General features: G+C 44.0%; 1 protein-coding gene and 1 pseudogene across 2 annotated transcripts in view; both read right to left on the reverse strand.

Annotated features, from left to right (window-relative positions):
- The window catches only part of CPNE3 (copine 3), a 51,586-nt gene that overhangs the window by 11,286 nt on the left and 13,603 nt on the right, over positions 1-26,697 (reverse strand). For both annotated transcript variants that reach the window (XM_066378778.1, XM_066378780.1), the window contains exons 3-11: positions 25,932-26,111; positions 15,653-15,727; positions 14,464-14,535; positions 13,232-13,315; positions 11,377-11,466; positions 5,712-5,810; positions 2,061-2,147; positions 1,343-1,402; positions 724-857 (exon numbers count right to left, since the gene is read on the reverse strand). In XM_066378778.1, the coding sequence (XP_066234875.1) occupies positions 724-857; positions 1,343-1,402; positions 2,061-2,147; positions 5,712-5,810; positions 11,377-11,466; positions 13,232-13,315; positions 14,464-14,535; positions 15,653-15,727; positions 25,932-26,111 (881 nt within the window). The remainder of the gene's footprint in view (positions 1-723; positions 858-1,342; positions 1,403-2,060; positions 2,148-5,711; positions 5,811-11,376; positions 11,467-13,231; positions 13,316-14,463; positions 14,536-15,652; positions 15,728-25,931; positions 26,112-26,697) is intronic.
- On the reverse strand, positions 7,205-7,701 carry LOC136397457 (large ribosomal subunit protein eL42-like; annotated as a pseudogene).

The following is a 26,697-nucleotide window of genomic DNA, read 5'->3' on the forward strand; positions in this document are numbered from 1 at the left end:
CCGCATGCGCCCGACCGGGATCCACCCGGCACGCCCACCAGGGGGCGACGCTCTGCCCACCAGGGGGCGATGCTCTGCCCATCCTGGGCGTCGCCATGTTGCGACCAGAGCCACTCTAGCGCCTGAGGCAGAGGCCACAGAGCCATCCCCAGCGCCCGGGCCATCTTTGCTCCAATGGAGCCTTGGCTGCGGGAGGGGAAGAGAGAGACAGAGAGGAAAGCGCGGCAGAGGGGTGGAGAAGCAAATGGGCGCTTCTCCTGTGTGCCCTGGCCGGGAATCGAACCCGGGTCCTCCGCACGCTAGGCCGACGCTCTACCGCTGAGCCAACCGGCCAGGGCAAGAAGATGATTTTATGATGGCTGCCAAGGAACTCAATGTGTTAAGAAATGGTGTCTGTGTTTATAGGATGTGTTGTCTGGACTGATATCACAGAGAGCTTCCCTAATGAGTGAGCCCTGTGGGAATAGGTCAGAGACAAGAGCCTGTGAACTGCAGTCGCTGTTCAGTCAGCACATTGCACAAATACGTCACAAATGACCACCAATAGTAACCAGAGGTCGGAGGTGAACACTAAGACTGCCCCAAAAAGAAAGACAAGGTAAGACAAGAGAGATTTCAGGGAGAAAGCCACGCCCCCCGCATCCCACCCCACCACTCAATCACAGAGCAAGCTTATGAGACAGAAACCACCCTCCCGGAGCACAGAAAACACATCATACTCACGTGTCATAGTCCTGAATGACCAACCCCACCGACCAGATGGCGGTCAAATACTCATTCACACCGTTGGGGCTGATGTAATGGAGGGAGTCAGGAGACCGTGGGTCACCATTGGAGCCGGTGAAGTCCACCCCCACCTGCAATCACAGCCGCAGCCCTTACTAGTGAAGGCAGGACATCAGGAGAAGGGACACAGACATTCATCCTGAAGCCCGCCCTGTCTCCTCACAAACACCTGAGACCAAGGGTACTTCCACAGTCAAGTAACGTGAGTGTCAGCATGAAACAGCCAGCCACTCCCACTGGCTAGACACCTGCCATCAGGAACGACTACCCCAGGACTTCAGACGCAGGGCTGTTCTTGTATGTCTGTCTGACTGGTCTGTCCATCACTGATCTCACTACAGGATAATCACTGCTCTGTATGTCTGATTCCCGTCAGGAAGAAGGGACAGATCCCACTAGTACAGATAGGAGCTGCAGGGTGTACCTGTCTAAGGGGACCACACATGCTGCGTGTGTGAATGCTATCACCACGTCAGCTGTGCAGAAAGAGAAAAGCCACTACAAAACGAAGTGCTCTTTCTGCAAAACTGACTGAAAAATTCAGTGAGTTACTTACAGTAAAATTCAGCTGACATCCTCCCATAATATAGTCAAGGAACGTGCATTCCACCGTGATCTAAAAGCAAACAGTGACGGGGAAAGTCAGACTCTGCCACTGCTCACAAGATGCCGAGCACTCGGGCAAACAATGTTAACACTTGGTGAAACGAACAGAACAGAACAGGACATAAACCCCCGGAAGCCACCCCTGCACCTGAGTTTAAGCCCCCGCCCCTACATGTCATGAATCTGGAAGATTTTACTTCAAGATAATCGTAGCAATGTTCAGATTACAACAATGGCCAAAGTTGAAATATATATATACTTTATGTTTTAAGAAACTAACAATGAATCTAATATGTTGAGAGCTTTAATAAGCATAATAATCAAGATTTCTTAAAAACACACTTGTTTAAGAAATCTCTTGGATTGGCCTCCCATTCCCAACATCCTTCCTGCCAGTGCAGTGGGAACAGAGCACGGGGGCCTCACGTTTCCTGAGGTAATGAGAAACCTTAACATCCTTGCCCTTTGCTAAAATGCTGTCAAACCTTAGAAGCAAAGACACTTGAAAGACTTCTTTACTATTTCCTGTTCTGTTCTTTCCCCTGAAGCACCCAGGTGCGAGTGAAATTCTCAGCTTCGCTAAGTGCAGGTGTGTCTGGTGGAAACAACGTCAGTGGAAGAACTGGAAATGAGACCTCATGGAATAGAGGCCGGCCGGGTCCACTGACCTCACACTGCTTCACACTGACAATGCCTGAGTTCTTATAGCTTTTCTTCTTCTGCCTCTTTTTCTCATTTATGCATTCGAATTCAATCTGTAGGAAGAAAAGACAGCGTGTTCATTCTCACTGGTGATGTTAGAAATGCCGATGTGAATTTAAGTGAATGACTTTTTCTCCTAGAATCTAACCACCTACTGATGTAGGTCTGTTGCAAGATACAACTCTGAAACAATGACCAAATATGCTAAGTATGTAAAATAGTCAACATGACATATCCTTAAGGCGCTCCTAAAATTATGAACCTTGTAAAATAGCTCATAAATATAAATTTCCTTGCAAAGTTTCTACGTAATAATTTTTGTTCTTTTTTTTTTTTTTTTTTTTTTTTTTTTTATTTTTTTTTTTTTTCATTTTTTCTGAAGCTGGAAACAGGGAGAGACAGTCAGACAGACTTCCGCATGCGCCCGACCGGGATCCACCCGGCACGCCCACCATGGGGCGACGCTCTGCCCACCAGGGGGCGATGCTCTGCCCATCCTGGGCGTCGCCATGTTGCGACCAGAGCCACTCTAGCGCCTGGGGCAGAGGCCACAGAGCCATCCCCAGCGCCCGGGCCATCTTTGCTCCAATGGAGCCTTGGCTGCGGGAGGGGAAGAGAGAGACAGAGAGGAAGGAGAGGGGGAGGGGTGGAGAAGCAAATGGGCGCTTCTCCTGTGTGCCCTGGCCGGAATCGAACCCAGGTCCTCCGCACGCTAGGCCGACGCTCTACCGCTGAGCCAACCGGCCAGGGCTAATTTTTGTTCTTTACAACGAGGAAATAAAATATTATTCCCAGTTGTTACTTTCAAAGAGAACAAAAATTGCTGCTTGGAAAAGCAGAAAAACCTACCGTCAGAACACAGAGATCTATGAAGCCCATTTCTGTGGTAAAACGCATCATCTTTCCACTGGAAATGCATGTTAGAAAAGATCTATTGTCCTCACTATACTTCCTCTGCCAGACAGACTGGTCTTCCTTTCCACCTCCTGTCCACCTGTCTGTCCATAAGGCTTGGCTCATGCCCTCCTCTGTGACATCATCTACCATTCTGGTCTTCTCGATCTTCAACCACCCACTAAACGTCTGAAGCCATATAAAACTGGCACACATACTTGGTATTATTCTCAGTTGTTTCATTTCATTAGTTTTTTGTTTTTTTTTTTCATAGCTAGGATAAATTGACCTCCAAGTTATACTTTCAAATTCTCACCATCTTACCTAACAAATAAGCACATGAGGAATAGTCAGTGGACACTTGGTGAGTCACCTCTTCTGGTTAATGGAAAGCAACTTACATACTCTACACAGAGGCATTACTAATTTCCTGAGAATCAGACATTAAAAAGTACATTTGATTGGCCCTGGCCAGTTGGCTCAGTGGTAGAGCGTCGGCCTGGCGTGCGGAAGTCCCGGGTTCGATTCCCGGCCAGGGCACACAGGAGAGGCGCCCATCTGCTTCTCCACCTCCCCTCCTTCCTCTCTGTCTCTCTCTTCCCCTCCTGCAGCCAAGGCTCCACTGGAGCAAAAAGATGGCCCAGGCGCTGGGGATGGCTCCTTGGCCTCTGCCCCAGGTGCTAGAGTGGCTCTGGTCGCGACAGAGCGACGCCCCGGATGGGTAGAGCATCGCCCCCTGGTGGGCGTGCCGGGTGGATCCCGGTCGGGCGCATGCGGGAGTCTGTCTGACTGCCACCCGTTTCCAGCTTCAGAAAAATACAAATAAATAAATAAATAAATAAGTACATTTGATACAATGATACAAAACAAAATGACGTTAAATTTCCTGAGGCTTCGGGGTCCCACCAGAGTCCTGGCCATCATCGTAAATATTAATTACTGAGCGTTTTGAGGCAGACGTGCTCTGACCAGAGCACTCACTGGTGAGAGGCTGCTCCACCTCAGCACTCACACCACGTGACCGAAGTCGGGCGCTGCTCTGGGCTCCCAGTACAGAGGTGACACACAGAACTGCCTTCGAAGAACAGGAGTGAGCAAGCCTGTTAGCACGGCAACAAGAAAAACCTCATTCTGTCACGAGGTAGCTGGATTTGGAAAAACTTTACATGATCCCTAAGATATTGTACTGGTAGCTGTTTTCTCATTATCTTCTACGAGCAGGTCATTTACTGACTGGAAAATAACGCGCCCACCCCGGGAGAAAACAAGGCAGCCTACTGCACGTACTCCATTCCTTTAGGAGACCTGCGTTATTTGGAGTGTTTAGGCTTTCACCGTTTTCCATTTGTTCCGCCTTTAAAAAACAATCTTTAAATAGAATATCTGCAGCTGAAGTTTACTGCTATTTTAATTCAAAGTATGTTAAGTAGAAGCCAAGTCAATGTTTGCACTTAAACTGGGGGTGGGATGTGAAAAGCCCCTCCTCCATCCCACCAGCACCTCTGTCCTGGCTGCCACTAGTGCCCGGGCTTTGTGACCGCAGAGCGGGACGAACAACGTGACCCGCTAAATATTCCCGACCCCCATGTTTGTTTAAAACTCATTTATCCCAGTTAGTTAAACCAAATGTCTCAGAAGTTTGGTTCATTTAGTTTTAAGTTTTGATCTAGAACGCTCAGCATCTTCTTCTGTATTAAGTCACCTATATGACTAGGGGAAACAAACCTTCTCCCTGGCCACGCCCTCATGCCTGTGAAACCCCATTGCTGCACTCTCAAAAGCAAATGCTACAGTATACATAAAACATGCGCGTGGTCCAGGTCTCTAAGCAGCTAATAAACATTCACATTGTTGTTATAAGTAAACTATAAAGAAAATAAGTTTCTCATTCAAACCAGAAAGATAAGTAAGATGGAAGCAATTTGTAAGTTTTGCTTATAAAATTCCCTGCAACAGGTTTTAGCCACATTGGCTTAGAGACAGAAACGTTTCAGAGGCACTCTTAGAGATGGGCGGGGGTGCTACATAATAAAATGAACACAGTGAAGGCAGACGAGCAACCCTCACAAAACCAGTGCCATCGGGCAGCAGTGCTAGGTTCCCTGACTTAAAGCCATCACCACACTTTCATCCTTCTTCTGGGTAAGGACAAAGCAGAGAGAAGAGCCAGAAGCAGGCTGTAGAAGCAGACAGAGTGCAAGTGCTGGCCAAGGACCTCAGCTGTTAGTGTCATCCCAATAGGACACAGCAGCAAGTTCAGTCCCTGGTGTGGGCATACACAGGAAGTAAACAGCGAATGCATAATAGGTGAAACAACAAAATGATGTTTTTCTTTCTCCCCCCCCACCTACTCTCTCTCTAAAATCAATAAATACATTTTAAAAAATTTTTAAGGTATATACAGTTCAAACCCAAGTATTTGTCCAGTGCTATAGACATTAATGATTGTGCCCAATGAAATGCCAAATGCTTTAAAACTAAGGATTTTCAATCAAACCATACATGTTATCTGTAGCCAAGAAAACCAAACCTCTAAATGTTAACATAAACTCACACCCCAAGTATGAATTTTAGATCATCTGTTACTAAACAAATAAATCCATAGACTTCTGAACATCATATAGTATAAAGCCTGCTGAACTGTTTGCTGTGCCAAGGGAAAGAATGAAATAGTAACTGTATGGCCAAATGGTCCAACATTTTCAAACAAAGATACAACTTACGGGGGAGTTCCTGGAGGCTTCCTTCAGTTTGGTCATGGTGGTCTGAAATGTCCCGATGAGATCATGTGACCCATCGTTATCATAATCATAACACTCTACCTAGAATTAAGTATAACAAAAATACATAAAAATCAACATAACTGTGTTTAAAAAAGGTTTTGCTGCAATCAGTTGGACTTACCAAGAAGTGCCCTTTTCACTAAAGTGAGTGAAATGTTTAATGTGCAGGTAGTTCTTGGAGATGAGGAACCAGCTTCCTTGGAGGGCAGTCTTGAAACCCTCCAGGACTCCAGCTCCCCTTGGGGTGGGTCTAGGACAGGGCACAGGCAGGTGAAAAACAAGGACTGTCCACACTCATTGAGCAGTTCCCAGTTCCCCTAGTGCGTCCCCAATGAGTGCTGATCAAGTCAAAGTGGATTACACCTCTTGCTCCTCCATGTCTTTGCCTGTTGACACTGCCCAGTGGCTAAAAGCCATCATCCGGAGGGTGAGAGGAAGCCCTGCGTGGTGCTGAAGCCGCATAATGAAACTCTAGAATGAGGGGACTACCACCTGGTCAGGCTGGGCTTGTGGGGGGTTGGACATGAAGAGGTCGGGTCATGGTTCCGGCAAAGAAAAGGGAAACTGAGGAAGAAGTACTGAACCCTGTGCTTCCACGGAGGCAGCTGCAAGTCCTGCCTCCGCAACAGCTCTGTCCGTGCTCACTCGGTCTCAGCCCTGCAGGCACGGAGCGGAGAGGGTGCGACTCGGACGCAGTGTGGTGCCAGGTGGGCAGGTGTCATGGAGAGTACACAGCCACGGGAATACCTGAATGTACGCTGCGGCGAGAGACTTAAGGTGCTGTGAGCTGTTAGCAAGCAGAGTCCGTGGTGAACCACCACCATCTTCTCTGTGCTTTGTAATGCCAAAACGGATCGCCTCATCTCTGCGGACACTTACGTGCACCACACACACCCGCCACTCCGGTTTGTCAGGTAGGCAGAGGAATTAAACAGTCTTGGAAGAAATGTCTTGAGTGGGGCCCCGCATAGTAAAGGAGAGCTGTGCTAGGGACACTGGAATCCTTCCAGAGCCCACGACTGAAGAGACAAGCCTAGAATTCAGGGGTGATCTGCATCCTCCACGTGCCATCCCGCTATGACCCTTCACAGAGCTGGGCGAGCCACCAAGCGGCAGGCTCCCAGCATTCCAGTGCACGAAATCAATACGCTCCATATGCCTCACCACAAGCTCCGGGATTCATACATCTCACCTGGTAAAGCAATTCTTTTTCTTCTCAGTTCTATAAGAAGTGAATTAGGTGCTTATCATAACAGGAAGTTATCCTGTTATGATAAGCACCTTTCATCCTTTACTTTATTCCCATTTTTATTCAGGAAGACTAAACATCGGTCAATTAGCAAAAACAAATGAGGTCTAGAATTGCAGTGACCAATTCTGACCATTTCGCTCTTGCCCTGTGTATGTGATGCTCAATTTTTTTTATTATTTTTTTAAGCGAACATAACCCTCAATATTTTATTGTCACATAATAAAACAAAATGCGAGGCTGGGAACTGGACCACCTGGCCCTGTCTCTTACCTCCTCCCAGTTCAGAATGTTTGCATCTCGATAGCCAGCACTGCCTTATATGTGCTGCTGGGCTCAATGCGTTCAGACCTCAGCACAGCCTGCTTTGTAGTTTCAGCCTTTTTGCAGAAAATCGGATTAGTGTGCCCACCACAGCTACTCTGCTTCTTGTCATAACGCCACTGCCCCTGCCTTTCCTGTCCTGTGTCACTTTGTGGAGTTGATGCTTGCCCACTTCTTACAAAAGTCTGGTGGGTTATAGGAACATTCACTGTTTGCAAGAGCGCTGCCGGCATGGAAAGGAAGCTGATGCTCGCGTTTTAAAGCCGAAGCCCTTTATCTGACCCCTTAAGTGTCAAGGAAAATAATATTAATGACTGAAGTAATATTTTCTAGATGCACTAAAATTAAGAAAATGTCAAAAACAATCTTAATAATTTTATCTTAATAGGCTTTTTAAAAATTATGGACAACAGAACTCTGCATTTTATTTTTGCATTCAGGAAACAATTGACACATAAGGCAAAAATCAAACTTTGATAATGCCAAGATTTTAATTAAATAAAGCTTAAGAAGAGCTAACACTGTTCATATGTTCAGTCTGCCTAAAACTTCAGGGAATGCAAAAACAGTTTTTGATTGTAATTTATGATAACTCACCATATTGTCCCATGGCAGGCAGATGTTTGGTGTTAAAGAAAAATGTGACATTCATAATGCTGGCATGTGTTCAGATACCGTTTGAGCCAAGATAATGTAATGACTGTCATTTAATTTCTCTTCATAAGAATTCAGAAGCTAGGACGGTTGTCTGCTTTACATAGCAGCACCTGGGTGCTTGTGAAATTCAGACATAAGCATGTACACATTCGTGCACATGGATGCATGTCAGAATGCACGCACACACAGCACCACATCAGTGAAGGCACTCCCGTTTTAGACAGGTGGCGGCATGCATGATTATTTCTCACTTGCTGCATGTCATGAAAATAATACGCATGCTGAGTGACACACTGCATGTTCCCATGGCTGCAGAGAAACTGCCAAGACTCTAACTCCACCCTCTGCTCTTACCTCTCCCCACACCTGAGCAATCTCCCCACAGCAGGAGAGTCACAGATGCGTGAGTTCTGACACTGCAAAGACACACAGACAGTGAGGATGTGGCAAACCAAGCTGTGTGTCATTGAAACAAACGGAGGCGCGTTTCAGAATGGAAGGCATTCATCAGAGTAAGCTCAGAAAACCAGTGTACTTACTATAATAAAATACCCTGTAGGCAAGCCACGTGTGCAGGAAAAGTTTAAGAAAGAGTGTTTCATTGTTAACATGTTATTACAGTCACACAGCTTTGATTTAGGAATGGGTTTCAGCCTCTCTTGCTTCTTAGAGCTAATGAAGATTCAACTTACTACCTTTAATGTGAAAAGCAAAAGCTCCAGATTTAGTATAATACAATGCAAACTTTCTTTTGATATGCATTTATTTAAGCCAAACTGATGACACAAGCTGGGAAGCAAGATCTTATATGCTCTCAAAGGTAATTTTCTTTTTTAGTGAGAAAGAAAGACAGACAGAAACAGACAGATGGGACAGACAGGAAGGGAGAGAGGTGAGAAGCATCAACTCATAGTTGAGGCACCTTAGTTGTTCATTGATTGTTTCTCATATGTGCTTTGACCGGGGGATGGGGACGCTGGGGGAGCTCCGGCCAAGCCAGTGATCCCTTGCTCAAATCAGCGAACTTGGGCTCAAGCCAGTGGCCTTGGCTTTTCAGTGACCTTTAGGCTCAAGCCTGCGACTATGTCTATGATCCCACATTCAAGCTGGTGAGCCTGCGCTCAAGCTGGCGACCTCGGGGTTTCAAACCTGGGTCCTCAGAGTCCCAGGTTGATGCTCTATCCACAGTGGTACCACCTGGTCAGGCTCAAAGGTAATTTTTCAAGCAACTTTTCTATTTATTTTGTACTATACGTGCCTCAGTGGCATGTGGATTGTTTTGAGCTCAAGGCAGCCTAGACCCTGTGGGCTCAAGAGAAACTTATACTCACTATCTGGAAGAATTTAAATTATGAGCCTGGCTCATGACAAGAGTTGTCACCAGCAGTGACTGTGTATCTGTCTCTGTGGCAGAGCAAACTCATAACCACTGAACACATGCTCTCCCTGCACTGACCTCCTGGCCTTCCAAGGTGTCTTACGTCATCTTGAGCTAAGGATGTCTTCTAGACCTGTTTCCCTTTGTGTGTCTGACTCTCTCATGTAGGAGAGGTTCCCCTACGTACGTACGTAATTATATGTGGTCAGTTTCTCACGCTCATTTGTACGTACATACATAATTAAATTTGGTCAGTTTCTCATGCTCATTTGTCTTGTGTCTGAATGTCAGTCCAGTCGAAAGAACCTTGAAAGGAGAGAAAGTTTGTTCCTCCTCTCTCCCCAGGACCTAGACTCTTACTGCTCTTGGACATATCACACAACTCATACTGATATTAATTTTTAAAGTCCTCTGCAAACTGAGGACAAATTTTCATAGATCTAAGAAATGAAGCAGTTTTCAGTAATAGTAGCATCTGTACTGTTAGTTTATAAAACTTTCATTTTCACTACCTTAATCTTAACTATTTTTGTAGTACAGACATTATTTTCTCTGTTTTATAAGTAAAGATGTTAGATGACCTGCCCAACCAAGATCCCTCAGCGGCTTAAACGGCTGAATTAAGTCTTGGGCTGTGGTCTGATCGAAATCCTATGCCTGTTCCATGCCTTCAACCTTTCCACTTCACCACATTAATGACAAAAACAAAAACAACCTCTGTGTCAGTCTGCTGTCATCAGAGTATAAGAAAAGGCTTCTCTCTGAAATCTTATGTCAAGAAGTGACTCTCGGGTGAAAATGTCTTTAAAATAATATGTAGTTTTGATAAATGGTTATAAATAAGAACATTTAAAAAAAAATACTTAGGCTGCTGCTGCTCCCTCTGCCACTCTGCTGTCCTGACCCTTTGAAACAAAGGGCATCTCGAGTTGTCAGGGCGTGACGGAGAAGCTGCCACCCCTCGATCTGCACTGCACTGGGGGCAGGAGAAAGCTCTGGGTCCTTAGTGAGAGTGACATCTGCCGTTATCCACAAGGGACATACCAAAGGCAAAGAGGGTAGCTGAAAGTTCCTATTGTTAGAGCAAAACAATCTTTTTAAAAGAAATAAAAATTTAAATTGGGCATTTTATTTTAAAATGTAAAGGGTAGCCTAACCAGGCGGTCGCACAGTGGATAGAGCGTCAGACTGGAATGCAGAGGACCCACGTTCAAAACCCCGAGGTCGTCCAGCTTGAGCACGGGCTTATCTGGTTTGAGCGCAGCTTACCAGTTTGAGCCCAAGGTCGCTGGCTTGAGCAAGGGGTCACTCACTCTGCTGTAGCCCCCCAGTCAAGTCACCTATGAGAAAGCAATCAATGAACAACTAAGGTACTGCTACAAAGAATTGATGATTCTCATCTCTGTCTCTGTCTGTCTGTCCCTATCTGTCCCTCTCTCTGTCTCTCTCTGTCTCTGTCACAAAAAAAGGGTAAAATAAAAATCACAACATTTGATTCAGCATGAGGTCAACCATCAGTCAAACATGTTGCCTCTTCAAACTATCTACTGCTGACGTTCCTAAACGTGAGCAAAACTGAAGCCTACCAGTCCCTATTAGAGCACTTACTTTCCTTTTAACACTATCGTATTTCCCCATATATAAGACACACATTTTTCAAAAAATTTGGGGTCCAAAAACTGGGTACGTCTTATACAGTAGTTGCAGATTTTTTTACTTCCATTTCCCATGCTTGTTTTTGTGCTCATTGTTAAAGACAGTGATTCGTCATCAGACACAGATGAAGACAAGCTAATGAATGGGAGTTTTGGCAGTGATGAGGAGTTGTATGAATTTTATGATGAATAAAACTTGAGTTCAGTAACTTTATGTAATACATTTTTTTTCTTCAAATGTCAGGCCCCAAGATTAAGGTGCGTCTTATACATAGGGAAATATGGTAACCAATTAACTTTATAAAAGAGACAAGTTTTTCTGTGTACGTAATTTTGAATTACCTTAATAGTTTTATCCATATCTCCGTAGCACAGAGAGTTGAGGGAGATTTTAAAAGGCCTCCAAACGGGGTTCAGGTTGTTTTTGATAACCTGTGAAAACAGATATCCAGAGACGTGTCAGGAAAGCATTCAGTTCGGTCATTCTGCTCTCGCCTTGCCCAGGTCCTTCTAAGCTCAAGCCGACCGTCCTTCGCCTCTTCAGCCCCTCAGCCGTTTTACTGCAAACCTAGCCAGGACAATATCATACAACTGTTACGTGAAAAGTGCGGTAGACGGTCTCGTTGTGACACGTGTGAGGAAAGGAAAAAATTACCCTTAGAAACTAGACTGTCGATTATGTCAGAAGCCAGGGCTTCCCCACCAGGGCACAGAGCACAGAGCACTCAGATGTGGAACAAGGTCCCAGAAATACCCGTGCTGGGTTGGATCTGAATTAAAGAAGAGTCTTATGTTCATAATGAAACATTTTATAGCTATAATAAGCAGATATAAATAAAGATACACATTTCCCATTTGTGTCCACTGATAAGGCCTAAATGCAATGACACCCCAGGAGCAGCCAGAACATCTGGCCCTCGGGTCTTGGTGTATAAATGCCAACATCCTCTGAAAGGAAACGGGCTGCTTCAGAGAGACGGGTCATTTCAGACCTGGCACAGGATGGGCACTGGCTGACCTGAGGCTACAGCACAAAATAAGAGAACACTGAAAGACTTAAAGACAAGGGGTCATGGTCATGGTCATGGTCGAGGTCATGGTAAAAGCCAGGGGCCGTGTGAAGGCATTCCCCCAGCCAAATCTGGATTAGTTTCAGCAGCAAAAAAGGCGATGGTAACAAATTATACAAAATGGACCCACTGTGTTACAATCCATGAGTCCATGATGACACTAAAAATCAGAGGAGAAAGTAAGGGGAGCATGTGTTAACACACGGAAGGGACAGAGATCTGGTGCAGAATCACTGTGTCATAGCCCAATATAATAAGTGGTTCAGGCTTGGGTCGTCCAGAGATGCAGACACCAGCAGGTGATGAAATGCAAGAGAACAGTCTCAACTAGTCACACCACAGACTACTCATCAATTACAAAGGGAGAACGGGACTTTATCTTGGTAGATCTGGTGGTCGCCAGCGTGACCGCGTGACCATGGTTGGCGTCCTCAGTACTGGGCAGCCTGACAGCGTGCAGAGCCAGATACATACATGATGTCCCTGGTGGCCATGGCTGAGCTGGATCTAGCTGTGAGGGCACAGAAGACTCCAGGTTTGGGCATGCGGGTCTTGAATATTCAAGACAGTTGATGGCTGGAAGGTATAGAGAGGCAGGAAAACAGTCCCATACCGGGAACATAATGGCCAAATGAAAAATGTGAACCTTGACTGGTCCAGGGCAGAACAAAAGCGTCCTTATAAAACATGTGGGATAGCTGGGGAGATCAGAAGACAACGTTATATATCATGTTGACTCTTTCCGGTGCAGCTGGGTAGGAGAATGCCCTTGATCTCAAGAAATTCCTGCTCCGCTATTTAAAGGTGAAGAGTCATGTCTGCAGACTCTGCCAAAGGGAAGCACACACATGTGTGTGGACACACATGTGCCAATGGCAAATGTACAAATGTAAAGGATATACATTTTAGTGCTCTTTACAAGGTTTTAAATTTCTCAAAATAAAAGCTTTACTAACCAGCATGGTAGCACCTCTTCATTAAAAGAAAAAAATTAGCATGTTGACCTTGTGTCTCTGGCTATGTATGTCTGAACTCAGATTGATATTTTTCTAGAAACAGAATTCTTTTTAAGATGGCTACAATTCCAAAGGAAACCTGGACCCTACTTTTCCAATTCAGATGTTCACCTCTGTGCGATGAACCATGAGCCAGTTTCCATCAGATGTCTGCTTGTGGAATTCCAGATATGGGTCTGACTTTCCAAACAGATCCTGCATTAAAAAGAAAAAGCAATGATTCTCCTCTAAACCACTGCATGCTCGTTACACACTAACAACTCCTGAAGTCTGTCCTACAGACTGCGGACAGATAGAGTTCTGCAGCCAACATAAACCACCTCCCTCCTGCCACACTTGCTGACATCCACTAGAGCTGTGACGGCACTTCTGAGAAAGCTCCTCACCTTGTGTGTCACACCCTCACTTCTCAAAAACCACAATGGCTTTAAAATACAGCATTCAAAATGGCCCACCGTTAATAAAATCTGCTTGGGCTGTTTTCCTTACTAACACTGTTCATTCGCACGGCACCGTGTGGTTTTCGGTCAGCAATATTCCAGCACTAGTCCAACTAACTCTCTGAGGGACCACCAATAAATGGATTCACAGAGTGTAGATGATTTGCTAAGATCACAGATCTAACTGCTGATACAGCTGAGTCTTGACTCTGTATCTTACCCTTCTATTTCCACTTGCACACATGAGAGTGGAGGTAAATATGCAGAGTGTGCAGAGAATTAACTCAAGGACACAAAGTACATCCTTCCCTCTGGGATTCCCCACAGCACTCCCAGGCTGTGGAGTGCTCAACAGTGCCCTGCCCGCCACCATCCAGGACACACAGACATATACACTCATACACAGAGACACATTCACAGACACAAGACAGCAGGGTCTGGCAGGAACTGATGCTCTAAGTCAGTGGTCCCCAACCCCTGGGCCGCGAACCAGTACCAGTCTGTGGGCCATTTGGTACCGGTCTGCAGAGAAAGAATAAATAACTTACATTATTTCCGTTTTATTTATATTTAAGTCTGAACGATGTTTTATTTTAAAAAATGACCAGATTCCCTGTTACATCCATCTAAGACTCACTCTTGATGCTTGTCTTGTAAGTTCGACAATTATATTTTAAAATACCAGTTTTTACACCAGTCGCATAATTTTATTTTGTGCATTTATCCGTCCCACCCTAAAGGCCAGTCCATGAAAATGTTTTCTGACATTAATCCGGTTCGTGGCCCAGAAAAGGTTGGGGACCACTGCTTTAAGTGATGGTCAGATGACTGAGCTCACGTTGACCACATTATCATTTTCTCAAACAGGATGTATCCCTGTGGACACCTGCATTGCATACCCACCTTATTATCCAGCTTTCTGGCTTCCATTTCAAACAAGACCACTCTGTTGTCCTTTATTTCTTCAGCTGAAATCTGTGAGCAGACAAGGTAAGTGACAGGAAGCGTGTGTTAGGAATTCAGGTGCACTCAGGACATGCTGATATCCTGATGCTTAACAGTACATGAGATTTATATTAATATAAATGAGTCAAAGGTTAAAAACTAAACAGTACAAATAAGAGATTGATCATTATAGCTTTCACACGTGTGCAATAAATATCTCCCTTAAATCTGCTCTATCTGAACTGGGCACCTTCCCTTTTCAGATGCTGCTGCCCAAACCAATCTCCCCACTGCAATGAGAGCAGAGCCCCAGAGAGCATCACAGCACCAGCTGATGCTGCAAACCCTGAGACGTGTGAGTAAGTCACACCTAGAAAACACTAGCAACTGAAATAACACATCATCATTTTTCATTCTGTTTAACTGAGTCATGGTGCTTACAACCAAATTGCAGGCTGTCGTGCTCTGAGCCACGGAAGTCAGCACCCCCAACATTTAAATTAGAATGAAACAGCCACTCAGGGAAATGAACCTCGTGGTGGCAGTAACCCCAGATGCGGCTCTCAGGGAGTCGGCCCTCACTCGCAGGGCACCGTCAGATGCCGTCGCTCTGGGAGTGACTGACTGACACAGGCTACAGAGGTAAGATCAGTGAAAGCATGGCATATATAGTTTGGGCTCTAAAGGAGGATGAGGCATGTATTCACTAGCCCAGAACCAGGAGTGCACAGGGGAAGTGCAGCTGGGGGACTGGGCAGCAGAGTGCAGGCACAGAGAGATGAGGTTCCGGCCGGGTCACAGTGGAGACCCCGGGACTAACTCCATCCTGAAGAGTGTCTGCCATGGGAGGAGACAAGTCTGCAGGGAGCCAGGTGGACCTTTCAGCTGATGAAGTAGTTTCTCCCTATGTGGGGAGTTCACACTTTATGGCCCTACAGACAATAAAGTGCACATGCAGTTTCCTCTCTGTCTGGCATATGGTTCCCCTGTGTGAGGCTCTTGGCAGCGCGGGGGGTGGGCAGGGGGGGCAGGAAGATGGCGACGCCGTGGGGGGGGGAATGGTGAGGCATGGCTACAGGTGTCTGATGGTACCATGTCACGCGACCTCTTACATAAATGTTTTGAGGCAAAAGACTGATATCGTTACCGTGATGCTGCCCTTCCCTGCAGGTCTGCCGTTCTTAAGCGCGAGCGGTCGAGTCAGCTTCTTACTGGAAACAATCTGTTCAAGATAGAAAGTGAGACAAAGAGCTGCTTCCCTTCACCTTGTGAATGTTTACACTGGATGGCTTTGAAAAAAACGCTTGAGTATATAGTTCACTTAAAAAGTCTTTAGAAACAAAAACAGAAAGTCCATCTCATAAGGATGGCACGATTTTAAAACACAAGGACACGTGTGAAACTCACAGGGAACTATCTCCAAGGAGGCGATCTGAAGACACAACCTCCCCCAGCACCAGCCCACAAGTCCCTTTATCAGCTCTTTCAGAGCTGGGCTTCCTCAGCACAGTGGGAGAGGGCCAGGCTCACGGCACACAAACCGCTGAGACAACGCTGTTGCTGAAAGGCAGGCCAGACCTCGGAACACTCAAAACACAGGACTTAATTTCTCAACTGACACATAACTTTGATAGATAACCCCCACCAAATACCACTTTGACTAAAATAACATAGTAGACCCAGGTCCTCTCCATCAGCTATCATGTCTCAAATTCATTTTAATATTAGCTATATTGACTTTTGTCCAAAAAGTAAATACTTTAACTTCCCTTTGATACTATTTATCAAGTTTTATAAATTGATCAGCTCCCTATTGTCCTTGAGAAATAGGAAATGCCATGGTCTCCAAGCAATTCAATACGGGACAATGGACTTTTAAAAGACAAATTTGAAACATAAATATCACCCACTGAAAAAAACAATGATTCCTCCCCTGAAAGCTTCCCAATTCTATATAAATGGTCATGACCTCTCCTTGGAAGTACGATTCTGGGTGCACAGACACACCCCTGTCTTAACCAAACCTGTCCTGTATTGGAAAGACATAACTAGGCCACTAAACACGGTGAATGCTTAGGCTCAGGTAAACGCAGGAGAGACCCAGCGAGCAAGGGAGGGGTCCCCAGGCTCCAGGCTTAAAGGCATGAACCCTAGCTGAGGAGCAGTGAGCCAGAGGAGGCGTGGTCGGGTAACAGGTACCAGTCCTGCCAGTTAGATCATGAGTAGGTGCTGTCCTGTTATACTATTTGTGATTAAACATAAGGACAGGTGTGCTGACACCTGTAACCAGCACGCAGAGCGGCATTGCAGTGGTTTAGTCATTTATTGAAAAGTTGAGAGAACATACCTGACTCCAAAGGATTAATAGGCTTTGACAAGCACACCTGGTTCCTCCCTCAGGAAAGTAACCATAAATCATACAATGGTCAAGCTGACTGTACCAGTGTATGAACCTGATTACATGGTTTCCAACTTTACAGACTAAACTAATGAGCCTGACTGGTGGTGGTACAGTGGATAGAGAATCAAACTGGGACACTGAGGACCCAGGTTCAAAACCCTGAGGTCAGCCCTGGCCGGTTGGCTCAGTGGTGGAGCGTCGGCCTGGCGTGCAGAGGTCCTGGGTTCGATTCCCAGCCAGGGCACACAGGAGAAGCGCCCATCTGCTTCTCCACCCCTCCCCCTCTCCTTCCTCTCTGTCTCTCTCTTCCCCTCCCGCAGCCGTGGCTCCATTGGAGCAAAGATGGCCCGGGCGCTGGGGATGGCTCCTCGGCCTCTGCCCCAGGCGCTGGAGTGGCTCTGGTCGCAACGGAGCGACGCCCCGGAGGGGCAGAGCATCGCCCCCTGGTGGGCAGTGTCGCCCCCTGGTGGGCGTGCCGGGTAGATCCCGGTCGGGCGCATGCGGGAGTCTGTCTGACTGTCTCTCCCCGTTTCCGGCTTCAGAAAAATACAGAAGGAAAAAAAACAAAAACCCTGATGTCACCAGCTTGAGTGCAGGCTCATCCAGCTTGAGCACCAGGTTGCCAGTTTGAGCATGTGATCATAGATACGAGCCCACAGTCACTGGCTTGAAGCCCAAGGTCACCGATAAAGTCCAAGGTCTCTGGCTTGAACAAGGGGTCACTAACGTGGCTGGAGCTGCCAGGTCAAGGCAAGTAAGAGAAGAAATCAATGAGCAACTAAAGTGCCATGACTATAAGTTGATGCTTCTCATCTCTCTGCCTTCCTGTCCCTCTCATTTAAAAAAAAATCAGCCAACCAGGTGGTGGCATAGTAGATAGAGAGTTGAACTGGGACATGGAGAACCCAGGTTCAAAACCCCGAGGTTGCTGGCTTAAGCACGGACTCATCTCGTATGAGCACAGCTCAACAGTTTGAATCCTAGGTTGCTGGCTTGAGCAAGGGGGTCACTCGCTCTGCTGTAGCCTCTTGATCAAGGCACATATGAGAAAGCAATCAATGAACAACTAAGGTACCGCTACAAGAATTGATGCTTCTCATCTTTCTCCCTTCCTGTCTGTCTGTCCCTGTCTGTCGCTCTGTCTCTTGCTGTCTCTGTCACACACACAAAAAAATTAAACTAATGAAAAGGCCCAATTTTTCAGGGATGTAAAGTATAGCATAGGGAACATAGTAATACTGTCATAACTATGCATGGGGCCAGGTGGGGACTGGAAATATCAGGGGGATCACTTTGTAAATTACATGACTATCTAACCATTGTGCTGTACACCTCAAACTAATACAAAATAATATTGAATGTCAACTGGAATTGAAAAATTATTTTTTAGAGGATTCCAAAATGGCAACAGAGTAGGCAAATGTTCCAACTGCCACCTCCCAGGACCAAATTAAATTACAAATTAAATTAAGAATAATCATCACGAAAAACCAACGTTGGAAGAAATGAAGAGGTCTCTATAACCAAGGATCACAGAAGAAGCCAACCGAGTCTGGTAGAAAGTGTGGAGATGCAGTGGGGCTGCCCTGCTCCCAGGAGTGAGGGGCAGCAAAGGATCCAGAAGGACTCTCACTGTGAGGAGAGGGACCCTGAGAGGTGGGGGTTCTCAGCCTTAGGCCCAAAGCCCTAGCCTAGAGCCCCAGTGCCTAGAAGAGGCAACCAGATAGCATTGAGTGGTGAAAAGAGCAGGGTTTCTGTCTGTGAGAAAGACTCAGCTTTCAAAGATGCAGAGTCAGTCTTAAGGGGTCGTGCAGAAAATCTCGCTCACGGCCACTTACCTGGGGTTCCAGGGTCGGGAGAGCTGAGAGGACTGGAGTTGCATGAGGAGAGTGTAAAACTGAAGGCACAGGGAGAGACACAGTGACGGTGACCGGAGCACCTGTGCTGAGTCATTCTCCAGTGCTAGAGTGGCCGTTTTCATGGGAGGAACAAACCCTCTGTCCTGCACCAGTCTGGGGAAAGGCAACTGCCCCACACCCAGAAATCTCTCCAGCTCCAGCCAAGGCAAAGGGTCTTTCCAGAAGGCGAGGAAGCAGGGGGTGGGTCAGTGACTCAGTTTCCAGTGAGATCAGAACTACACCACCCCTTTCCACTGCTGAAAACGCATCCTGCCCCCAAAAAGCCTGTGGGCAGACCACAACCCTGGATCTCAGAGGTCACACCCACTATACTCCTGTGGCCACAACCTACTGAGATTTGAAAAAAAAAGTCTGGATAGAGTGACAACTGGAGCCAAGGAGCAAGCCATGCCCACTACCCTTCCTAATTTCTGGAGTTCCCTGCTGGGCCCACCGAGCATCCAGAAGTAAGAGGGAGCAGAAAGAGGAACTCAGAGAAATTCAGGCTTTTCTTTGGCTCACATTGTTGGGGAGAAATAAATTTCAAGTATCCAGCAGAGGCTGAGGGATTAGGTCCTGGAGTAGGGGCCACAATCACTGTACAGAGCTACTGCCCAAGAGATCCCTGAAGTAGGAGGTCCCACTAAGGTAGTATTCCCAACCTCAGCTGCCCTAACCCAACAAACTTGCAATCTGTACAAGGGTTGGTTAGGTGAGGCCCTTTGGGCCCACACTACAGTCTTTCAACAGAGGACTCTGGAAAGACGAGGCAGCTGCAAGAGGAGGTGGAGCAGCTAAAAAGTGGAGGCAAATCTTTCACAGCTGCTGACATATCTAAGCAGGAGGAAGCTGATCCTTATAGACAGGTTGGCCCCTCCCACACTACCCAGGCAGAGAAACCATAGACACAAACAGCAAAAGGAGCAGTAGCTACTGACAAGTAACCCACAGCGGATTACAAACAACAGATGATGCCAAACCAAAAAGATCTAGAAACAACACAACTGATAGCTGGAAACAAACTACTTAAACCCTAGACTCAGCTAGTTATTCAAACAGCACACCAAAAGAAGGAGTCTATACACAGAAAAAAAATGGGAAGACAGAGAAATACAATCCAAATGAATCAACAAGAGAAATCCCCAGAAAAAGAACCAAATAAGATGGAAGTATCCAAATTACCAAATGCAGAGTTTTAAAATAATGATAGTTGGGATGCTCAAAGATCTTAGAGTAACAATGGATGGTCACAATGAGCACCTAAATAAAAATATAGCAAGCATCAAAAAGGACATTGAAATCATAAAAAAGAAATCAGTCAGAAATGACAAATACAATAGCAGAAATGAAGACTACTCTAGAAGGAATTAACAGCAGGCTGGATGAAGCAGAGGATCGAATCAGCAATTTAGAGGACAAGATAAACGAAAGTACAGAAGCACAGCAGCAAAAAGAAAAGAGGCTCAAAAAGTCTGAGGAAACTCTAAGAGAGCTCTGTGACAACAAAAAGAGAAACAACATCTGCATCATAGAGGTTCCTGAAGGAGAAGAGAAAGAACAAGGGATAGAGAACCTGATTGAAGAAATCATAGCTGAAAACTTCTATAATTGATGAAGGAAAAAAGTCACATAAGTTCAAGAAGCACAGAGAGTAAGTACCATTACAGAGGAACTCAAAGAGGCCTACAACAAGACACATCATAATTAAAATACCAAAGTTAAGAAATAAAGAATACTAAAAGATGCGAGAGAAAAGCAGTCCATTACCTATAAATGAGCCCCCATAAGGATGACATCCAATTTTTCAACAGAAACACTTGAGGCCAGATGGGAATGGCAAGAAATATTCAAAGTAATGCAAAGCAAAAGCCTACAACCAAGCCTTCTTCATCCAGCAAAGTTATCACTTAAAATTGAAGGAGCCCGACCAGGCGGTGGCACAGTGGATAGAGCATCAGACTGGGATGTGGAGGACCCAAGTTTGAGACCCTGAGGTCACCAGCTTGAGCACAGTTCATCTGGTTTGAGCAAGGTTCACCAACTTGAGCCCAATGTCACTGGTTCAAGCAAGGAGTCACTCGGTCTGCTGTAGCCTCCCCGTCAAGGCACATATGAGAAATCAATCAATGAACAGCTAAGGAACCACAATGAAGAATTGTTGTTTCTCATCTCTCTCCCTTCCTGTCTGCCTGTCCCTATCTGTTCCTCTCTGACTCTCTCTGTCTCTGCCTAAAAAAAAAAAAAAAAAAAAAAAAAAAATTGAAGGAGAACTAAAAGCTTTCCAGACAAAAAAAAAACTAAAGTAATTCATTACAACTAAACCAATACTCCAAGAAATGTTAAGGGGCCTGCTGTAAACACAGCAAAGGGAAAAAAAAAAAAAAAACAGAGAAGAAGAGGACTGTAGATTTAAAGAATAAAATGGCAATAAACAACTACATATCAATAATAACCTTAAATGGATTAAATGCTCCAATCAAAAGATACATGGTAGTGCATAAATATGAAGACAGAACCCGTTCATATGCTGCCTACAAGAGACTCACCTCAGAACAAAAGATACACATAAACTGAGAGTGAAGGGAAGGAAAAAAGTATTTCAAGCAAACAGAAAGGAAAAAAGCACAAGTAGCAATACTTATCTCTGACAAATTAGATTTTAAATTAAAGGCTATAGTAAGGGATAAGGAAGTTCACTACATAATGATAAAGGGAGAATCCAACAGTAACATATAACCATTATAAATATCTATGTGCCTAATATAGGAGCACCTAAATATATAAAGCACATATTGATGGACATAAAGGGCGAGATGACCAGCAATACAATAATAGCAGGGGATTTTAATACCACAATAACATCAATGGATAGATCCTTACGACAAAATTAACAAAGAAACAGCAGCCTTTAAGGACATATTAGATCAACTGCATTTAATAGATATCTTCAGAACCTTTCACCCCAAAGCAGTAGAATATACATTCTTTTCAAGTGCGCATGGCACATTCTCTAGGATAGACCACATGTTAGGACACAAAATGAGTCTCAATAAATTAAGAAGATTGAAATCATATCAAGCATCTTCTCTGATCACAATGGCATAAAACTAGAAATTAACTACAATAAAAAAACTGAAAAACATGCAAACACTTGGAGACTAAATAGCATGTTATTAAATAACAAATGGGTTAACAATGAGATCAAAGAAGAAATAAAAAATTCCCTTGAAACAAATGAAAATGAACATACAACAACTCAAAATTTATGGGACACAGCAAAAGCAGTTCTGAAAGGGAATTTCATAGCATTACAGGCATACCTTAAGAAGCAAGAAAAAGCTAAAATAAACAACCTAACCCTGCATCTAAAAGAACTAGAAAAAGAACAGCAAGTAAAGCCCAGAGGAAGTAGAAGGAAGGAAATAATAAAGATCAGAGCAGGCCTGACCTGGTGGTGGCGCAGTGAATAGAGTGTTGGACTGGGATGCAGAGGACCCAGGTTCGAGACCCCAAGGTCGCCAGCTTGAGCGTGGGCTCATCTGGTTTGAGCAAAGCTCACCAGCTTGGACCCAAGGTTGCTGGCTCGAGCAAGGGGTTACTTGGTCTGCTGAAGGCCCACAGTCAAGGCACATATGAGAAAGCAATCAATGAACAACTAAGGTGTCACAACGAAAAACTGATGATTGATGCTTCTCATCTCTCTCTGTTCCTGTCTGTCTGTCCTTATCTATTCCTCTCTCTGACTCTCTCTCTTTCTCTGTTAAAAAAAAAAAAGATCAGAGAGGAAATAAATGACAAAGAGGCTAAAAACACTACAGAAAATCAATGAAACCAAGAGCTGGTTCCTTGAAAAGGTAAATAAGACTGATGAACCTTTAACCAGACTCACAAAGAAAAAAAGAGAGAGATAGCCTGCCCTGTGGTGGCGCAGTGGATAAAGTGTCGACCTGGAAACGCTGAAGTTGCCGGTTCAAAACCCTGGGCTTCCTGGTCAAGGCACATATGGGAGTTGATGCTTCCTGCTCCTCCCCCTTCTCTCTCTCTCTCTCTCTCTCTAAAAAAAAAAAAAAAAACAACTAAATAAAAAGTTAAAAAAAGAGAGAGGACTCAAATAAATATAATTAGAAATGAGAGTGGAAAAATAACAAGACACAGCAGGAATACAAACAATTGTAAGAAAATACTATGAAGAACTGTATGCAAAAAATTGGACAACCTACGTGAAATGGACAAATTCCTTGAAACATATAATCTTTCAAAAACCAATCTGCAAGAATCAGAAAACCTAAACAGACAAATTATAACACATGAGTTTGAAACAGTTGTCAAAACACTCCCAACAAACAAAATCCCTGGGCCAGATGGCTTCACAGGCAAATTTTACCAAATATTCAAAGAACTGACTCCTATCATTCTCAAGCTATTTCAAAAAATTCAAGAGGAGGGAAGACTTCCAAGCTCCTTCTATGGGGTGAGTATAATCCTCATTCCAAAACCAGGCAAAGACACTACAAAGAAAGAAAACTATAGGCCAATATCCCTGATGAATTTAGATGCTAAAATTCTCAACAAAATATTAGCAAACCAGATCCAGCAATACATGAAAAAAATCATACATCATGATCAAGTGGGATTTATTCTAGGGAGGCAAGGCTAGTACAATATTCACAAATCAATCAATGAGATTCATCACAGAAACAAAAGGAAGGAGAAAAATCACATGATAATAACAATAGATGCAGAAAAAGCATTTGATAAAATCCAGCCCTCATTCATGATCAAAACTCTCAGCAAAGTGGGAATATAGGGAAATACTTCAAGTTGATAAAGGTCATCTATAACAAACCCACAGTCAACTCAATGGACAAATATTAAAAGCAATAGCCTTAAGATCAGGAACAAGGCAGGGGTGGCCCGTTCACCACTCTTATTCAACATAGTTCTGGAAGTCCTGGCCACAGAATCAAACAAGAAGAAGAAATAAAAGGCATCCAAATTGGTAAAGAAGAAGTAAAATTATCACTATTTGCCAATGACATGATACTATGTATAGAAAACTCTGAAGTGTCAGTGAAAAAACTACTGGAACTGATAAATGAATTCAGCAAGGTGGCAGAATATAAAATCAATATCCAGAAATCAGTGGCATTTTTATACACTAACAATGAACTGTCTGAAAGAGAAATTAAGGAAACAATCCCCTTCACTATTGCAACAAAACTAATTAAGTACCTAGGTGTAAATTTAACCAAGGAGGTTAAAGACTTGTACTCAGAAAATTATAAAACATTGATAAAAGAAATCAAGGAAGATAAAAAAAATAAGTGGAAGCATATACCGTGTTCATGGATAGGAAGAATAAACATCTTTATAATGTCTATACTTCCCAAAGCAATCTATAAATTCAATGCAATTCCTATTAAAGTACCAGACATACTTTAAAGATATAGAACAAATATTCCAAAAATTTATATGGAACCAAAAAAGACAAAAATAGCTTCAGCAATCTTGAAAAAGAAGAATAAAGTGGGGGGTATCACACTCCCTGATATCAAGTTACACTACAGGGCCATTGTATTCAAAACAACTTAGTACTGGCATAAGAATAGGCATACAGATCAACGGAACAGAACAAAGAACCCAGAAATAAACCCACACTTTTATGGTCAATTGATATTTTACAAAGGAGGTAAGAGCATACAATGGAGTAAAGACAGTCTCTTTAACAAATAGTGTTGGGAAAATTGAACAGGTACATGCAAAAAAATGAAACTAGACACCAACTTACACCATTCACAAAAATAAACTCAAAATGGATAAAAGACTTAAATGTATGTCATGAAATTATAAACATCTTGGAAGAAAACATAGGCAGTAAGCTCACCGACATCTCTCGCAGCAATATATTTGCTGATTTATCTCCATGGGCAAGGGAAATAAAGGACAGGTGAAACAAATGGGACTTTATCAAACTAAAAAGCGTTTGCACAGCTAAAGACAATATGAACAAAATAAAAAGACAAACCACAGAATGGGAGTACATACTCAACAATATGTCTGATAAGGGGTTAATAACCAAAATTTATAAAGAACTTGTAAAACTCAACACCAGGAGGCTAAACAATCCAAGAAAAAAAATGGGCAAAAGAAGTGAATAGACACTTCTTCGAAGAGGATATACAGATGGCCAACAGGCATATGAAAAAATGTTCAATATTACTAATCATTAGAGAAATGCAAATTAAAACCACAATGAGATACCACCTCACACCTGTCAGAATGGTGATCATCAACAAAACAACACATAATAAGTGCTGGCAAGGGTGTGGAGAAAAGGGGACCCTCCTGCACTGCTGGTGGGAATGCAGACTGGTGCAGCCACTGTGGAAAACACTATGGAGTTTCCTCAAAAAATTAAAAATGGAACTGCCATTTGAATTTGCTATCCCACTTCTAGGAATATATCCTAAGAATACCAAATCACTGATTCAAAAGAAGACATGACCTCCATGTTTATGGCAGCATTGATTACAACAGCCAAGATCTGGAAACAACCCAAGTGTCCATCAGTGGATGAGTGGATTAAAAGCTGTGGTACTTATACACAATGGAATACTACGCAGCTGTGGAAAAAGAAGGAAATCTTACCTTTTTCAACAACATGGATGGACCTGAAGACTATTATGCTAAGTGAAATAAGCCAGGCAGAAAAAGAAAATATCGTATGACCTCACTCATATGAGGAATCTAATGAATAATGTGAACTAAGGAACGGAATAGAGGCAGAGGCAGGATCAAAGGGACCAGAGAGAAAGCAGACGGAGGGAAAGGGGATGAGAGGATGGGATCAGAGAAGGGAAAGGGATTAATGAAATTATATATACATAACACAGAGATAAAGAGAGCAGGATAGCAAATCCTGGAGGGAACGGGGGGAAGGCATTGGGGGTGAGGGTGCAAAGGGGGTATCAAGGGGAACATAAGGAGATATATTCAATGGGACACTTGAATCTATGTAAACACAATAAATTAAAATAATAAATAAATAAATGAAAAACAATTTTTATAAGGCCCAATTCTTAGGTTAAATTTAGACACAATACAGTATAGTAGTGACTTGTACTTACCTGGCCAAGGGTGCATTCACACTCTCCTAAGAAGTCATCATCGCTCAGCTCAATGGTCTTGTTGTCAATATCATAAATCCCAAATTTCAATTTCTGAACCACTTCAAAGTAGTAATCAATAACAAATGACTTGGAAAATGAGGGATTCAAGCAGTTCTTAATTCTTTCTGTGCGCTCCACCTGTGCCCACCCCAAAACAAAAGGGTTTCTTCAGATCAAAGGAGGGCTTCCATTTGACACCTTGATGTGCTACACCAGGGGTCGGGAACCTATGGCTCGCGAGCCAGATGTGGCTTTTTTGATGGCTGCATCTGGCTCGCAGACAAATCTTTAATAAAATAAATAATAACATTAAAAATATAAAACATTCTCTTGTATTACAATCCATTCATTTCCTACCGCACATGTTCATGGTTGCGGGTGGCTGGAGCCAATCACAGCTGTCTTCCGGGACAACACCAAATTTTTATTGGATAATAATAATGTACACGGGTTGTTGTATGGCTCTCATGGAATTACATTTTAAAATATGTGGCGTTCATGGGTCTCTCAGCCTAAAAGTTTCCCGACCCCTGTGCTACACCAAACTATATGCAGGCACAACAGCTAAGGGAGCTCTCCCATGTATAAGAACTTACATCGTCATCAGCCAACCCGCCCAAACTGCACCAACAGATGAGACGTTTTTAAGATTTTTAACATTTTTAAACTCTCATGTCATCAAAAGAACAATTCAGGTTGCTTTCAACCTACAGTATTAGTATTA

Source organism: Saccopteryx leptura, chromosome 3, assembly GCF_036850995.1.
Source record: "Saccopteryx leptura isolate mSacLep1 chromosome 3, mSacLep1_pri_phased_curated, whole genome shotgun sequence".
Lineage (NCBI taxonomy): Eukaryota > Metazoa > Chordata > Mammalia > Chiroptera > Emballonuridae > Saccopteryx > Saccopteryx leptura.